Source organism: Syngnathus scovelli, chromosome 16, assembly GCF_024217435.2.
Source record: "Syngnathus scovelli strain Florida chromosome 16, RoL_Ssco_1.2, whole genome shotgun sequence".
Taxonomy (NCBI): domain Eukaryota; kingdom Metazoa; phylum Chordata; class Actinopteri; order Syngnathiformes; family Syngnathidae; genus Syngnathus; species Syngnathus scovelli.
Window position 1 is genome coordinate 5,733,855 of NC_090862.1, and position 17,496 is coordinate 5,751,350.

The following is a 17,496-nucleotide window of genomic DNA, read 5'->3' on the forward strand; positions in this document are numbered from 1 at the left end:
GTGGCTGGCTTACGGCGCATGCTGTGGTTTATGTACAGTGACAAGTGTGTAGGGATTGTGAAAAACATGCCAGGGAGCTCCTAAAAACAAAACAACTTCCCGTGTGTCGCGCTAAGACAAATATGTTTGTGTGACAAGAATATTTTATTTTTTTGCATGCACTTGTCCAATTAAATTCGATGTCCCATCTACCCCTCGGTGGTTAGATTACATCAATCGGGGTCAGCTCAGGGGTAACAACGATAAGAAGTAAAAAAAAAAAAACTTTACTCGCATATTCGCGGAGGACTTGAAGGCGTCTCGAGGCAGGAGGACACGTCGAACGTCCCCGGCCACAAGACGGAATGTGACAGAGTGACTGGCTGCGCACGCTCATTAGTGTCATTAATCAGCAGAGACAGAGCAGCCTAATGATGGAAAGGGAGGAGGGACTTCATAGGGGCCAGGAGATGTGACAGAGATGGACGATTCTTCAGAAATACCAACATTCGGAAAATATATCTGGCTTTTTTTGGATTTGCAATTTCTGGCCTGTCGGTAATTAATACCAGCTTGGATTGTCACTCTCATTTGTCATAGGAGGAAGTGTGAGGCGGCGAGTGGGGGGGCTCAGCCGGGTCTCTTGTGAGCGTGGACGGGGGAATCAAAAGGAACCTCTGTGGCCGCGTGACATTTTCTCACAGGCGTTTGATTGTGATTCTGAAGATTTCTCTTCCGGGACTTCCACTGGCTGGTCATTGCCCTCCGTAATGTGCGGCTAATGGGAGCAGCTGAACCTTGAACCAGATCTGTGTTGCTGCTTGTTTGGTGGGAGCACAAGGCTCTGGTGGGGGGAGGGCGGCGGGAGGACAGCGGTGCATGCTTAGTGAGGGCCGGCTGTTTGATCAGCACATATTTTTAATTGGCTTCGGGCCCCCTGGAGTGTCAGCGTTGCCAACTGCACCTTTCCTAATTAAAATCATTACAAATTCCATACGCGTCATAAAGGATGAAACGGGACTTTGCCATTGTTCTTCTTGGTCATACAAGCAAGGCGAGTTTGCGCGTGGAAATAATACCGGCTAGATGAGATGAAATAGAAAAGTCGGAAAAATGTGTTTTACCTGATGCTTTTTTTCCATTTGTGTGTAGTGTCAGCGGCGTGGTTTTAACAAGAGCACTTTGTCTTATTTGATATAATTGATGTCAGAGACGCGGCGTGATTCCGTCGAGGATTGTTTTTAAAAGGCGCCGGGAAGAAAAACCAACCACAACAAATGATCTCAAGAAAAGCCCCATGTAATTAAAAGAGGATGTTTATTAATTACGGCTGAAGTCGTTGCCTAATTAGTCATACAGTTGATTATTGTGTGTGAGCGGGTGGGGGGTGGGCCGAGCGTTTGAGTCTGGAGAGCCATGAAGGAAGTCGAAACAATTTCTTGTTCTGGGTTCATTTTTCGGCAAGTTCCATTTTGGAATTTCCCAGTTGATTCAGATATGAGGAATGGATATGGATGAACAACAGTCTGGGAAAGCGTGATTGCCATGGATGCCTGGCGAAATTTTGAAATGTGAGTGATAGGCCTAGTTTAAAAAAAAAAAAAGTAGCTTGCTCAAATCTCACCAGATTTGTTGCCCGTATTTTTTTTAGCTATATTTTCCCCCCCCCAGAACATTTTGGTTTCGTATATGTCTGCTATTTTAGGAGACCTCCCGAGAATTTAATATGGGGGAAAAAGTGACACATTCTCCACTACAACGCGAGTGTGAAACCCGCAGCAGTGATGCATTCCCACCATGGCAAATTCCACAAATATTGCCGACACGGCGTGTAGAAAATGCGTGTTTGGACACAAACATGAGAAATGTTGCCAATGCAGGCTTGTGATTTTCATCTAAACAAAATGTTCTTGTTCATGAACAACTCTAAATTGTCCTTTGGGTGTTGATGTAAGTGTGAATGGCCGTTTGTGCTTTTGATTGTATAAGACATCCCAAAGTCAGACGGGGACGAGCGCTAAAGAAAATGGACAGATGTGAAGGAATGGCGTCGATAAAACGCGCCAGAGTCGTCCACGTAGCACAAATGGATCAAATACAGCGCTGGGCGGTTCTTCCAGAAAAAAAACATTGTGGGGACCCAACGTCCTCAGAGAAAAAAAAACAACGCAGCCCTATTTTTGGAGGAGTATATTTGTGGAACAGGACCACTTGGTTAACGGATAACAGAAATGTGGCTGAGGCAAGCGAGTGAAAAATGGATTTGGGAGAGATGCGTTTGGGTGGGGCGCCTTCTCCTCCTCCTCGACGCCGCTTCCCGTCCGGGAAAAATCCATTCATCATTTTTTCACATCTCCGTGTCGCCGGTTACTTTGGCAATAGGCGCGAGTGTGGCAACGATGACACGCGGGATTGATGAGGTGCTGGCGGGGGGATGGAGATGGTCAAAGCAGATGTGGCGTGAGATGGGGCACGGATGGATCGCAGGGGGTGGGGGCGGGGCCAATGAAGGTCATCTTGTTCTCCGATGCCCCCATTAACAACGTGCACTCAACGGAGGCTCCGCACATATTCTCTCCACGCGGTAAAGTGCAGCACTTAGATTATTTATACTGACCATACGAAGGCAAATATTACTGAATTCTTTCAGGAACAAAAAGCAGAATCTCAACAGAGGGAGGTGGTATCATGGGATATAAAGTTTGGAGGACATTTGCTGTCCACTTGATGGATTAGTTTCTTTTCACCAAACTTTTTTATGCTGTTTAATCTTCAGTGACATCCATGGGAAAATGATGGTGCCATCAAAGTTTGAGGACTAAAAGACAAATCCTGAAGAACAACAACAAATGCACAGTTGGAGATGACCACAATAAATCCCACTGGGAGTTTATGATCTTATTGTGTTGAAAACTAACTATAGCTCAAGTCATTTTTCCCCTTTGAAACAAATGAAACAAATTCCGCTAAAATAAAAAATGTGTTGATCTGACTAACGTTGCGTATTGCCGCACTCCCCCTTGTGGCGAAACGTCTCGGCCGCCCAGTCAACTGGAAACGCATGAAACAAATGAAACCAAGCGGAACTAAACGGGAGCCGTTCGTAGTATCAAAAAGGTGTTCTCAAGCTTCGCTCCGCTTCGTCGTCGTCTTCCCAACTCGGTAGTTGATCACAACCAGGTGGGTCGGACCGCCATGTGTTTTCAATTTGCGCAGGATGTAAACGCATTCAATGAGATCCAAATGTCTGCCAAAGAGGGGGGGGGCGGGATTGAGAATAAAAACTTCACTGGATGGGATTGGGCCATTAAATTGGTTGATGTGCACGTATTGATGGGCTGCGCTGTTCATTAGCAGCTGCCGTCAGTTATGTTCAGGATAACGGCAACGCGTTTTAAAGCGTAAAGCTCAAAATCCTTCTCGTAGTCTTAATTTCCAAAACATCGAGACACTGCATTTTCTTAATTAAAACATGAATAAGAATCTATCTGGTGTGTTATGTCTTGATAGGAAGTCAAGAAAAATGACTGTCTGCAAATTTTTTATCAAGTGAATTACAAAATGTATATTTACCGTCTCAGCATCGTTTCTGCTTCACATCTGAGTTGTAAGGATTCAACCAACTTTTTGAAAAAGGGAGCATAAAAAAAAAAAAATCACTGTACAATGTACATCGTAGATTTGGCAGCTTGCAAATCCCTCACCAGTCACAAGAAGCACGCACATAAAACTTAAAGACTTCCAGGCCGACTTGTAACACATCACCTTATTTTTGAATGGCCGCCATAACGCCGCGGTGGAAACGAGCACACGCGTGAAATACGGACGCGTTTAGGCCCACGCTGAAAAGAAAAGCGCCGTAATGAGCAATTTCACACGCAATAAAAAGCACTCGACAGATGTGCGAGTTGCGCGACGACAAAGCGTTTACAGCGGCGAAAACAAAAAGAGCGCCGATCGCTCTCGTCTTTACGCCGGAGTGGATCGCCGCTGCGGTTCTTATCAGCGTTCGCCGGTGCTTAATGAGCTCATTAGACGAGACCGACGGCAGATTGATGGCAAAACGGGCCGGGGCCCAAGTGAGATGTATGGCGGCGGAAGGTGATGGAAGAGTCACGCTCGTTGGCTCCCAAAGGAGTTTTTCATCGTGCAAAAAATCAGGAAGTAGACAACTTCATGACTGCCAAACGCTTTGCAGTCATTTATAAATGCTCAGCGTTCACACAATGAAACAAATCAAGTACACCTGTGCAAACATGGCTGGAATAAAAAGGCAGTGCTGAAGGCAGAGTGTCACCGTACAAATGATACCCCGAGCTCATCTATAAAAGTCATGCGAGCGAGCGAAGCAGTCGTAGAACAAAAGGAGGTAAAAGCGGCCAGAGCACAAAGAGCACAGCGGTGTGTACGGGAGTGTGAACGACGTTATTGGGCCGGACGTTTGCTTCCCCCCGCGGGCGAGCTTGATAGGTCATCGTGTGTGAATCAGACAGTGGAAGAGCACCCCCGCCGGTGCCGCGTTCCCAAAGCCCGATCGAAACATGCGAGGGGAAGGTCAGCGCTAAAGCTAAAAAAGCGGTCAGGCTCTCTCGCTCTCGCTCGTCGTCCCCGGCGGGGCAGATGTGCTTTCAACTCCAGCTGTTGCCATGCGTGGAGATGGCGCCATCTGCTCCAGACCAGCCAACGTTTTTTTTTTTTTTTTATATATATGAGTATAATGGCGTAACTTTGATAGCAACCTTATTGGACAAGGAACAATTGTCGGAACTTGAAGTGGAAGGAATTAGAATCAAACGATAAAAACGTTTCGCATTGGACTCCGATAAATGTCAACTTAAAAATTCCAAATAGGTTCATGCGCTGCTTCATGTTTCAAAGACGCACTTAGTACATGACGGCAAGTTTCAGAAATTTGACTGAAAGGTTGAATGAAAGAAAAAAAAAAACGGAAAGTGATCTTTTGTGTGACGCCGGCCCCGTAAAAGCTGATGAGATGTATCGAGCTGTAAAGTGTTATGAGAACCCGGGAGATGGCAGATTAAAACGCGCGGGGGCGATTTCCAGCTCGTACGCCCGCCCGCCGCTGATCTACAACTGCGGCTTGTATTTCAGCAACCGTCATAAAGCCACTTCACCAAAGAGAGGCGGACAATCAATTAATGCCCCCCCCCCCGCTGCCGGGACCGGGAGAAACGCTTTAAAACCTGCCGCGCGTGACCCCTGCACCGCCATTGAGCGGGAAAATCCCCTTTTTTTTTTTTTCTCCGCCGCTTTGAATGCCCCTCGGCTTTCTTTGTGTGTGTTCTCGTGCGCCGTCCGTGCGTTGAAAGGCAAACTATCAAGCGCACTGCCTTAAAAGCCAATGAAAATAAAGCCGGGGAAATGGTAGGCATTCGGAAGCAACAGGCAGGAAAGCGAAAGGGAGACTTCATAAGGTTTAAGCGAGCCTCCTTTCAAATATACGCCGGCCGTAAATCGCCCACTTAATGTCTTCGAGGCTTCGCTTTTTACGGCCGGCGACAATGGCGCTGAGTGGAGGTCCCGTTTTTATTTTATGTTAATCAACGCGGCAACTTTCAACACTGGCGCGTGATCTCCATTTCCAGTAATGCAAGTTGACATTACGCTTTGTTACATCATGCTCATCGTGGCAAATCGTTAGCGTTAGCAAACACACATGCAGCGCACATGGCCTCCATGCGGGAGTAGTTTTCTGAGCAACACTCAAAGTATTGTGAGGAAAAATTAGGAAATGGACTTGTATTCTTTTCTTTCTATTATCTTGTCCGAGAAAAATAAAATAACGTAGTTTGGGTTTGGGTCATTACCTGCACTCCGTCCAATGCATTACTCACTATTTTATTTGGAAAAAGGTTTTTTTTGCTTTTGCGTTTTCTTTTCTCTCAGTCGCGTATCCATTACTGGTTCTCCTTGTCCTTCCTTCCTTCCTTCCTTCCTTCCTTCCTTCCTTCCTTCCTTGCAATGGCACTTTGTACATCCCTCGCCTTTTGTTGTTGCTAGCGCGGCAGACAGAAAGCGAAGCGTTTGGTCGCCGCGGTCTTGCTTTCACGTTCGACAGAGGGGTGATCATCGGCACTGCCGACTTGATAGATGCCTTTAATAACCTCTGGCTGCTTTTTACGGCCCTGCAGGATTCGCTGTTATTAAGATGGAGGTCTTATGATGATGAGCGGCGCTTTCGTTGACTCCCGCATCACGTAACGTGTCGGTCCGAATCGACGCGCTGTCCAAAGCCCCCCCCCACTGCAGCCATCTTGTACTTCCACGGATCATTCACCTGACTTCATGATAACTTTAATAGTCCTCAGTGCAGCATTTGGAAGCTAGGCCTGACGTGCAGTTTGGTTCATGACTGGCGAGGCAACAATTTACTCTTAGGAAAGCGTCCGTTATTTGAGGTTAAGCTTGATTACAACTGTATTTGAAAGAGGAATTATTCAATTGTTATATAACCTCTGAAGGAAAAAGAAGACAACATCGCCGCACACTTTATTGCGCCCCCATTTCTTTGGCGGTGAATCTAAACGCTCTGCTTCAGTGGCTCTAAGTAGCTTGGGCATAGATTTGGTGAGGGCCCATGTTTTATTAATTTGCAGATGAGCTCAGCTATTGATGGGCGCTGGCCGCCCATGGGTTCAATTAGGATAATACGGGGAGATGGGCAGATTATGGGCAGCTATTTAAGTGGAAGTGTATCTCTTCCTGACAGTTATAGTCCAAACGCAACAAATTGCACCTCGGTGACTACGAGAGGCACCGAGCCCCGGTAGCGGGTTCGCAGTCGCCGTCAGTCGAAAGGGAGGTACAAACCATCTCGATTGTAGTAGCCACGACTGACCAATAGGTGGTAGCACAGGGTCAAGGGGCTTCCAGATTGCCAGAAAATACAACAATGTCGAAATAGAAGAAGCTAGGGCCTTATTGTTGGTATGCGAGTGTCCCGCTTGAAATAGCGCCCTTCTGTTCCAACAGCTCCAAAAGCGAGTCACGTTTTTAGGGACAGGAGCCAACGGCGGCCGTAAAACTCTGCGACGCGAGGCACAAAAACACTGCGCTCAGCCTTTCTTTCAGGCTTCTGGGGGCGAACGTTTATGATGATCGATAGAGGCCTTGACTGTGACTCGGCCGCGCAATGAAAACAGTCTACTGTACATTGTCTCCGGAGCACATTGTGTGAAATTGAATGGGAGGCGGAGGTTGGAGGAAAGGGAAGGAGGGGGGGGGGACAAGCCGTAAAGTGGAAGCGGAGACACTGACCCGAGCATGCCAAGCCTGTCGGTTATCTCAGCGCTGCCTTCGAAACACTGGCTGGCTCTAGAGAGGCCAGTCGACCGTTTTGCTTGGAGGGGGGGGGATCAGCTATGTGTTTAGGCTACTCTGTGCTGAGATTAGCCAGCTCTCGTTGCCAGCGAGCAGGATTGTCAGGGCCAGCGTCGACTGATTTGTACACAAGTGGAGAAGGTCCTCGAACTTTTACGCTCGTCGTAAGAGCCGTAAGAACCTTTTTATCGACTATAACTGGGCCCTCAACCATACGGCGAGTTGCACTTTTACGACTTTTCAAACAGGTGAATGTCGACATTTGAAGTGGTGCAGAGCTCAAGTAGTACTTTTAGAAGCACTTGAGCTCCAAAAGTGAGTTATAACCTTTTATTGCGGGATTAGTGGTAAATTTTAAAAATGTTAAAAAAAAAAAATGTTTTCATTTCCAGTCGAAGCTAGTGAAGCAAAGCTAATCGCCATGCTAATTCTCTACCCGCACATTTTTTGAATAGAAACCCGAATACAAGTATGAAATCTGTTGCCTTTCAAGTCCAACTCTTGAATGTCCTGCAAAATACTTCCCACATTGAACCCTCAGTCTTGTTGTTCAACTGCCGTGCCCCCGACTTTTTCCTGTGCCAAGCAGGACGGGGGCAGTAGGGCACCGCTAATTTGCGCACTGGGTCATTAATTCTTCGCATGGGGGGCGAGCCTTCTCGTCTGATACGGAGGCAAAAAAAAAAAAAATGGCGGCAGGGAGGAGGCAAAGCAGATGTTTGGCTTGGCGTCGGGACCTCATGGACGCCAAAGCCAACGGGCGCCTCATGCCAGGCAACAGCTGCCCAAACACGTTCTGGCAAAGAGGAGCTCGGATTTAGCTCGCTCCTGCTTTCCATCGCGTTCACCGTGACATTTTGGTTATATTCAAACCACCGAAGGCCCCGTTTCTGCGAGGAAACTTGAAAGGGAGGCTAGAGACGATTCGCAGAGCTTTCAAGTTGAAGGTGAAAGCAGACGCTGATGAATAGAAGAATTTTGTTGTCGTCGCCCAGATCTTCTCGCCTTTGAGGAGCGATTAGGATCCGAGCCCAAAGGACACGGCCAAAGAGAAAGGAGACACGACTAACCCGTTTATGTTTTTTGCGCTTGTTTCTGCTGGCCACAGTAAATATGCGCATACATAGACCCCGGAACCCGGACAGTTCATTTAACTCTCTCCTGCCTCCTCGCTCAACTGATTTGAGTCATTCATCATCGCTTCATATCTGTGTGCCGCATAGAAAGTGTATGTATGGATAGAGAGAGGGAGAGAAATGATCTCCTACAAGACCTTCACACAGAGCCTCCTGAATTAGTTTACAGGAGGGAGCATGTGCTGCCCTCTACTGAGCATTTTGAGCACTTTTTGTAATATTGTACCCCCTTCTTCAATTTTTATATACAAGGATGGATTGATTATTTATTTTGTATAATTTGTTTGTAATCTTGTGTGTTATTGTGTGACATTTTACGTTGGGCTAATGTCACGTAAAAATATATTTTACATGACAAAACAATAGTTAACTACACACAATTACAACATAAAAATATATATTATAAGCATAAAGGTTCAAAATTGTAACCAAATGTTATAAGAAAATGATTTTTTTATAGAAATTGCATGATGTATTTTCAACATTAATATATTCTTGATGACACTGAAGTTGGAATTTTTGGTGGTGTAAGAAAAAAATCATACCATCCCATTAAAAAGAAATAATTAAACCATGATGGCATATTTAAATCTTACAATATACTATAAGTTTGATCGATATGTGTTATTGCAGTATATAAAAGTGTTTGCTGCTTCAAATGACATCGTAGCAATTAGCACATATTTCCTCAAAAAACAACAAGCACCGATGCGAATGAATATGTGACCGTAATAAAACGAAGCCATCTCCAGTACAGTAACACCGTCATGAATCAGAGAAATGCCTCGCGCCGAATTACCATCGCCTCATTTGTCATCTCTAATTAAGCATCAATCATGGGTGGACTGACTAACAGGGACCGGTTGTGGCTGAGGGGGTAACCATGGCGACGCAGGTCACACTAATGCGCGTGATCTGTTATTGTGCGTGTGAGACAAGGACGTGCGCTGTGCTAATTAAAGAAGTCTTTGGCTGCTCACAGGTCAGAGCTCATTAGTGAGGGACTCAATGCACGGGCGCTTGTTCATTAAGAGCCAGAATGCGAGGATCAAAGTTCCTGCTTAGACTTATGATGTCGGGAAAAAATTTTAAAAGTAGTCAGGTCTATAAATAACGGGGCATGGAAACAATTTTGATTCCTGCTTGTTCTGTGGACATTTTGCCTTCAGTGCGATAAATATATACTCATTGACTCATATGGCTATGAATAACATTCCACTGATTTCCCTGTAGTTGCTTTCATTTTGTGTTTTTATATTTACATAATCTAGTGGTTGTAGATGACCAAACAAAAGATACTTTAAAAAAAACTTTTATTTTGAAATCATTTACAATAACAGTGGCAATCAATGTCAAGTTAAATTCATGTACACAACTAAAATCATGAAGAGAAAAATGCTGTTCAAAAAAAGGCTGAGCCTTCGCCCCCCCCCCCGGCTGGCTCTTAGGATGGACAGTGAACATACCAGGCACAAATACACATGGAGGGGCTTGCGCTGTGCATTTTGTTTAGTAGTCGTTCTCTTCACTGAACAGAAAGGACAAGCTAAAATCAGCCGCTCTGGAGATGAGTGTTTTGGATCTAACTAGAAAGGGGAAAAGGACAGAAAAGTTCACAACCACGACCTCCCTGAGACTGCAAAACCACCCACACATCCTAAACAAGTCAAAGCGACTGGTCCTAAACTTGTCATTTTGGCAGCTCCCGTCCAATTTTAGCATTAGTTTGGTCCCAGTTCTTAAATTATTGCTGATAATTTTCCCCTCCCTGATAGCTGACTAGCAAACATCGCGAGGTCACAGCTGCGTCGCTCGCGTTTGGCAGCGGCTCAGCAAGCTCTGGAAGTGCGCCTCCCTCAGAATGCGGTTGATAAGCAGATAGGAGGCGGCCGAGTCGCATGATTCGCCGGAGCTGAGGGGGCTGCAAGGGCCCGCGGCGCAGCGGCTACCGCTGGAGCTGCCAGATGCGTGCTCTGGGCTGCTGAGGCTGCTGGAGCTGTTGGACCACTGAAACAATAAAGCGCCTTGTCAATTGAATTGAGCAACTCACAAATGTGTCTGGCCAAGCTGTAAAACAGAATTATTTTTATTTTTACCTCCGAGTCCCAGGCATCTCGTCCCAGCTCGGGGGAAAGCGGGTGAGCTTGGTTCGGCCTTTTGGCTTGAGGAACCAGGTGGCCACTCTCATCACCACCACTGTGTTGCCTTTTCCTGTGTGGCAAACATACATTAGCAATTGTATAAACACAATAACTATAAATGTAACAGATTGAAGACATCAACATCAGCTTTATGGTGCCACATCTTTTGTGCAGCAGTAAAATATTACATAAGCACTGTAAGTCCTCCATTTACTACCCTTAAAATATCCTAAGCTCCTTTACAGATGCCACATCTGAGTATATCTCAGAAAAGGAAATGTTCACGTTGATTGTGCTCTTTTTCTTATCACTTTCTTATCAATGCCAAAACGTATCCACAGCCTGTTATCACTGTCAGATGGTTATTATTTGAGAGATGAACGAATCACTCACCTGCTTTCAGTCAACATGTGATGACCCCAAATGTCAACGTAGATGAAGTCCTTCAAGAATATCCGTCTGTGTCCAACAATCGCGCTAGCGGGTAGCTTGCATTTGGCAGCTATTAGCAAGCTTAACTAACTGGGCGGCTAATTGGGTTTTATGTGATGAAATTAGCCATTGTTACAAGTGAGAAAATCATACACGTTATATGTGTGTTATATGAAAATTTCGCAGATACTTTATATCACATAATAGCCAAATGGTGTCTCCTAAAGTGTATAAGCCCTCTTTCTTAGTCGTCACTCACAAGCTAACAGCGTTAGCCTTTATGCTGATAAGCGAAAAGTAGCCACCTGAAGTTCGTCGTTTAAAACACGCCTTAATTGTCTTTCCTCATACCGATGCAATCTCCACACATGATAAACTCCGAACTTATTGAAAAAAACTTGTAGTTTTAAAATCCAACGGCTAAAAAAATGAAGTTATCTACCATGACCAGCCGCTGCGCCTGTGTTTACATCGTACTGCGCCTGCGCGGAGACCTTTACTGACGCGTTTACGTCATGTTGTATAAATATAAACTCCTTTTGGTGTCCTTCCATTTTGGGTCATTTAAAGAAATATATGCCAGAAAGCAAAAACATCACTGTGATTGTTAATTTAAAAAAAACATGTTTGATATATTTGCTTTATCTTTCAAAAAGCATGACGGAACGGAGTAAAATGTATCCAAAAGATGTCGCTGTTTACAAAGGCATCCACGTTAAACGCAGTCGTGGCTCTTCTACTCATTTTGTTACTTATATATAAACAGTTCATCTTAACAATACATATTGAACCACACTAGTTTAAAAAAAATACTGCCGTTAACATTTATTGCAAATGAGTGAACATCTCAAAACAATTGTCTTTTTGACGTCAGTCAAAACCAGGAAGTGAATAACCAATGGCGTGAAAACACAGCAAAACAGAACCCCGCCCCTTTCTCCTATGACTCAAACCAAAGGACGGAGGGGAGATTAACAAGAACCCTCAGCGGCATCGGCGCCACTCTTATTATATCATCCCATTAGAATATAGAAATTCAACAATGGGGAGTACCGATTCAAAACTGAGCTTCAGGAAAGCAGTGATTCAGCTGACAACCAAAACGCAGGTTAGATCCTATTATTGCAAATGTAAGCGACGATAATCAGCGCGTTCGTTCACAACAGTCACTCCTCTTGCTGCATGTAACCATGTTAAATAATCATTCGGCGTTTCTTCGTGATCGCATTCACCAAAATGGAAAGACGCCACGTTAGCAGCATGCACATATGTCATAGCTGTCATACCCAAAAAAATGTTTTTACAAAATGATGGCCTGGTTAAATCAAAGCTGCATGGTGTTGACATGGATGCGGCAGCAGGTGCATGCTGTTTACATTGTCGTCATCACTCACTGAGCAGGCGACACAATAGACTCACACAATGATGCTTCCAATGTACTTTAGGCAATGCCGCATCGATTTCTACATTTTTGTTGAACATTTATGCATGTTTTACAGCCGGTGGAAGCCACAGATGATGCCTTCTGGGACCAATTCTGGGCAGACAGCACCACCACAGTCCAGGATGTCTTTGCACTGGTTCCAGCTGCCGAGATCAGGGCTCTACGAGAGGAGTCCCCCTCCAATTTAGCCACGCTCTGCTATAAGGTAAACACTGTAAACATTCGGATTGATGCCTTTACTGAACTTTTTGGAAAGTGAGTCACGGACCAGTGCTTCCGAACAATGTGCCGCTCTCAGATGTGGAAAGAAACGAGTCGCCTCCCTTCCCCCAGCTTTCTTTTCCACTTCCTGGCTCCTGCCTGAGGGTCGCCCTGAGAAAAACACTCTTAATGCTTTTACAAAGAATTGATTGATCAGACAAACTCCCCGTTTGCTCATAAAGAGGCCCCGGCGTTTATGATCTTTCTGGTGGATGTAGTCCATTAAAGTTAAAGATGAATATGTGGTCTGATAAAAAAAAAATAGATATGTTTTTTTAAATAGTGTGTTCTTAGAGTCATTAATTCTCTACCCTAAACTTGAGTTTTGTGGCGCTTGTCCTCAGGCTGTGGAGAAACTGGTGCAGGGCGCCGACTCGGGCTGCCCCAGCGAGAGGGAGAAGCAAGTGGTCCTCAACTCCACTCGTATCCTGACCCGCATCCTCCCCTACATCTTTGAGGACCAGGACTGGAGGGGTTTCTTCTGGTCCACCGTGCCCGGTGCTGGCCGAGCAGGGGTGAGTGGCAAAAAAAAAAAAAAAAAGTTGTTGTGACTGACGGACCAATCTGCTATTTTTGTTTTTCTTCAGACAGAGGAGCTGGACGACGACGAAGGCGCTCGCCCCCTGGCCGAGTCGCTCCTCCTGGCCATCGCCGACTTGCTCTTCTGTCCCGACTTCACCGTGCACAGCCACAAAAGAGGCCCGGTAAGAACGACCCAGATCAGATTTGGGTGTATTTTTATTATTTCTCCTCAGTGTTTCCTCCTTCCTGCTACAAATCCACCCCACTAAACCTGTCGCCCAAGTTGCTTTGAAAAATGAAAACAGAGCGTGATGACATTGTCAGTCATAACAGGAAGAGCGCTTTACGGCTAATGGGCCCGAAAGGAATGTCGTAGCTCTGACTCATTTCAGTTGTGAGAAATATTGTGTAATTGACACAAAGAGCTTTATCTGCAAGTCACACTTTGATTGGCCAGATTGAATGAGATTTTTTTTTTCAACCTTCCTTTTATAAAAATGGAAATGAGTCAAAACATATTTTGAGCCAATCCATGGAAGATAGCGTTTTGTGTGTTGTAGGACTCTGTGGAGAACATGCACTCCATAGACAGCTGCGAGTACATCTGGGAAGCGGGAGTAGGCTTCGCACAGTCCCCCCCTCTCAACTACATCCACGATTTGAATCGGTGAGTTTCCAACTCTTTCCCTCATCTTGCTCGGACTCGCTTTTGACTCCTCGTCGTTTGGATCGGATGCCGTGCCAGCACGGAGCTGTTTAGGTTGCTGCTCACTTGCTTCTCCGAGGTCATGTATCTGCCGGCCTCGACCGACAACCACGTTCTCAACCCCTGGGTGACCTTCTTCTGCTCCACTGAGAATCGGTAAGCCGACGTTTGTCCTCGTCATTCATTATATGAAAGAGGCGGGCCGAGCAAACAGTTTCTTTTCAGGCATGCTTTGCCGCTGTTCACCTCGCTGCTCAACGTGGTGAGCGCCTACGACCCGGTGGGCTACGGCATCCCGTACAACCACCTGCTCTTCTCCGACTACCGGGAGCAGCTGGTGGAGCAGGCCGTGCAGATCCTCATTGTGACCCTGGAGCACGACGGAGGGCCTTCCCACTGCCCGTCGTCTCCCTCCAGCATGGAGGAGCACGAGGTTTGCTAACCGCCACCACTTTGGATGATTCACTTGAATAATCCTCCCTTTCTCTCTACCCAGTCTACCGGCCCCGAAAATCTTTTTGTGAATTATTTGTCGAGGATTCACAGAGAGGAGGTAGAGCTCTGACGACAGCGGTGAGTTAACATGAGGATTTTCTCCCTGATGGTTTTGTTTGTGTTCCATCCAGGATTTTGACTTTGTACTAAAAGGGTTGGCCCGTCTGCTCACCAACCCTTTGACTCAAACATACCTGCCCAATTCCACCAAAAAAATCCAGTTCCACCAGGAGCTCCTGGTGCTCTTCTGGAAGCTCTGCGACTTCAATAAGGTAGTCGAGCACCCACAGTTCGACATGTTAAAAATAGATTTATTTCCAAGTTCTAGTACAAATCATGCAAATGATCATTTTATGCAAGTTGAGCAACGTTAAATAAAATTCATCCCAATTTTGTGTTCCCGTGGCAGAAATTCCTCTTTTTCGTCCTCAAGAGTAGCGACGTACTGGATATCCTGGTTCCAATCCTTTTTTACCTTAACGATGCTAGAGCCGACCAGTGTAAGTCGTCTTATGTTTGCTCACCCCACCCATAAAAAAAATATTACCAGGAAAATCCTGACTGAAGCATATGTTTGTGTGTGGGCAGCCCGTGTGGGCCTCATGCACATCGGTGTGTTCATCCTCCTGCTGCTGAGCGGCGAGAGGAACTTTGGCGTTCGCCTGAACAAGCCCTACGCTCTCCACGTGCCCATGGACATCCCGGTGTTCACGGGCACTCACGCCGACTTGCTGATTGTGGTGAGCGGCCCGACCGCGTCGCCATGGAGACCGGCCGACCTTTTTCCCGGTGAGAGCTGACCAGCTGTCGCTCTGTTTGCTTTTGCAGGTCTTCCACAAGATTATCACCACGGGCCACCAACGTTTGCAACCTCTCTTTGACTGCCTGCTCACCATTGTTGTCAACGGTGATTCATTTGCTTCATTTTTATGGATTTAATAGTCCTCCCTATTAAAATAGTTTGAATTTTTTTTTTTTTTTTTTTTAACAATCCATATTTTTCTCTCAGTGTCCCCATATTTGAAAAGTCTGTCCATGGTAGCGGCCAATAAGCTGCTCCACCTGCTGGAGGCTTTCTCCACCAGCTGGTTCCTGTTCTCTGCCGTCCAGAACCACCATCTTGCCTTTTTCCTCCTGGAGGCGTTCAATAACATCATCCAGTATCAGTTTGATGGTAGGAGATGCTTCTAATTTTGTTTTGGTCATACGTCAATTGCCTCGAGATGTGATTAATCATTAATGTGCCCCCCCCCCCCCCCCCCCCCCCTCCCCTCCCCAGGGAACTGTAACCTGGTGTACGCCATCATCCGCAAGCGTAACATTTTCCACCAGCTGGCTAATCTTCCGTCAGACCCGGCCACCATTCAGAAGGCCCTGCAGCGAAAGAGGAAATCGCCCGACGTTATCTCCCGCACCAGCTCGCAGGAGACCGTCTCCATGGAAGGTTCCCGACCCGCCGTGCCTGCAGAACCTGGCACCCTCAAGACCAGCCTGGTCGCCATACCTGGTACATCTACTTTTTTTTTTTTATTATCATCAATCAAGAACTAGACATGGTAAAGAGCTAATCTATTTCTTTACAGGCATTGACAAACTGACCGAGAAGTCTCAGGTGTCTGAGGATGGCACCATGGTGTCTATCCCCAAGATGCAGCACTCAGCGCAGATTACAGCCGGCGGGACCAGCGACACTGAATCCAACTCGGGCAAAGACAATGAAGTCAGTGTGTTTCTTTTCTTCTGCCTTAGGGGCAACAATCCAAGGAGCTCTGGAGCTCAAAGAAAATTATATGTGTAATTCTTCCTTCCCACAGGATGTTTTCTATACCGAGGCCGAAATGGAGAGAAGTCGTTTGTCAAGTAGTTCAGCATCAAATTGGGTTCCCACACCAGACTGGGTGAGTAGATTCACCTTCTGTTCATAATAAGAGCTTACCTGAACACAAAAGCATTTCACTCTGGTCTTGTCCTTTCCAGGTCCTGTCCTGGAAATGTAAACTTCCCTTGCAGACTATCATGCGTCTGCTGCAGGTGTTGGTTCCGCAGGTGGAGAAGATCTGCATCGACAAGTACGCGTGTGTTGGATCAGATATCTTTGTCCGTCTTTCCGTGAGTGCTAAATCTTCCCGTTAATGTCCCGGCAGGGGTCTGACGGATGAATCGGAAATTTTGAAGTTCCTCCAGCACGGCACATTAGTTGGCCTGCTGCCTGTGCCTCACCCCATCCTCATCAGGAAGTACCAGGCCAACGCGGGCACGGCCATGTGGTTTCGCACCTACATGTGGGGTGTGGTCTACTTGCGGTGAGTATCCCCCACGATAATTAACTGTGATTTGATTGATTCTAATGGTGCTATTTTGTCCCCGCCCCTTCCAGTAACGTGGACCCTCCCATCTGGTATGACACGGACGTGCGCCTCTTTGAGATTCAGAAGATGTAGACTACAGAGCGTAAAGCCAACCACGTTAACGCAGCATTCTCATAATCCTTACGAAGCATGTCAAACGTTTCTTTCTTATCGCGTATCAATATTGTCCATAGGCAATTTGTTACATGTCGTTTTGACCTGTGCAGCTGCTTTTAGTCTAAAAAAAAATATATCAGGTCAAGTCTGACTCAGAAGGCGATTTGGTCAAAGGGACACCGGTAAGTTTTTTTTTTTTTTGCCGCTGTGGCGTGAGGGCTTTAGCCTCCAATTTGGGGATGCGCGTTGGTAATGCACTGGGATGCTTGTTTGACACCTCATAATTATTCCAAACATGAATCCCCAGCCATGCCAATTGCCACAAAAAGGTGATTTTGGGGGGGGGGGGGGGGGGGGCGGGGGGGAGTTTGACATGCCCAAAGTGAATTTAACTTGCACCTTTATGTATCAGTACAAACAACTAGACAGGATTGTTTCATTTCTATCGTTGCTTGTTTAAAAATGTATTTTCCTTAAATTATTCTAAATACATATCGCAATGTGAAATGTGTGGTGAATACTAATGCAGTAATTAAATATTTTGAGACAGAACATCTGATGTCGTGCTTTAACC

General features: G+C 46.0%; 2 protein-coding genes and 1 long non-coding RNA gene across 4 annotated transcripts in view; 2 read left to right on the plus strand and 1 right to left on the minus strand.

Annotated features, from left to right (window-relative positions):
• LOC125983944 (uncharacterized) overlaps positions 1-2,880 on the plus strand; it is a 73,917-nt gene extending 71,037 nt beyond the window's left edge. For both annotated transcript variants that reach the window (XR_007486817.1, XR_007486816.1), the window contains one exon: positions 2,756-2,880. This is a non-coding gene — a long non-coding RNA (uncharacterized lncRNA). The remainder of the gene's footprint in view (positions 1-2,755) is intronic.
• Positions 2,881-9,752: 6,872 nt separating this feature from the next.
• Positions 9,753-11,533, minus strand: LOC125983931 (uncharacterized protein LOC796453 homolog). Its single transcript, XM_049745659.1, has 3 exons — positions 10,991-11,533; positions 10,553-10,667; positions 9,753-10,463 (listed from the first exon to the last, which is right to left on the minus strand). The coding sequence occupies exons 1-3, from the start codon at positions 11,005-11,007 to the stop codon at positions 10,254-10,256; spliced, it is 342 nt and encodes a 113-aa protein (XP_049601616.1). The 5' UTR covers positions 11,008-11,533; the 3' UTR covers positions 9,753-10,253.
• A 383-nt stretch (positions 11,534-11,916) lies between these two features.
• Positions 11,917-17,474, plus strand: hid1a (HID1 domain containing a). The gene is made up of 19 exons (XM_049745451.2): positions 11,917-12,137; positions 12,529-12,678; positions 13,079-13,249; positions 13,322-13,438; positions 13,817-13,923; positions 14,002-14,118; positions 14,188-14,395; positions 14,459-14,515; positions 14,589-14,729; positions 14,867-14,957; positions 15,046-15,197; positions 15,286-15,364; positions 15,467-15,631; positions 15,737-15,964; positions 16,041-16,177; positions 16,272-16,355; positions 16,435-16,526; positions 16,602-16,760; positions 16,835-17,474. The coding sequence occupies exons 1-19, from the start codon at positions 12,072-12,074 to the stop codon at positions 16,896-16,898; spliced, it is 2,385 nt and encodes a 794-aa protein (XP_049601408.1). The 5' UTR covers positions 11,917-12,071; the 3' UTR covers positions 16,899-17,474.
• The last annotated feature ends 22 nt before the right edge of the window (positions 17,475-17,496 follow it).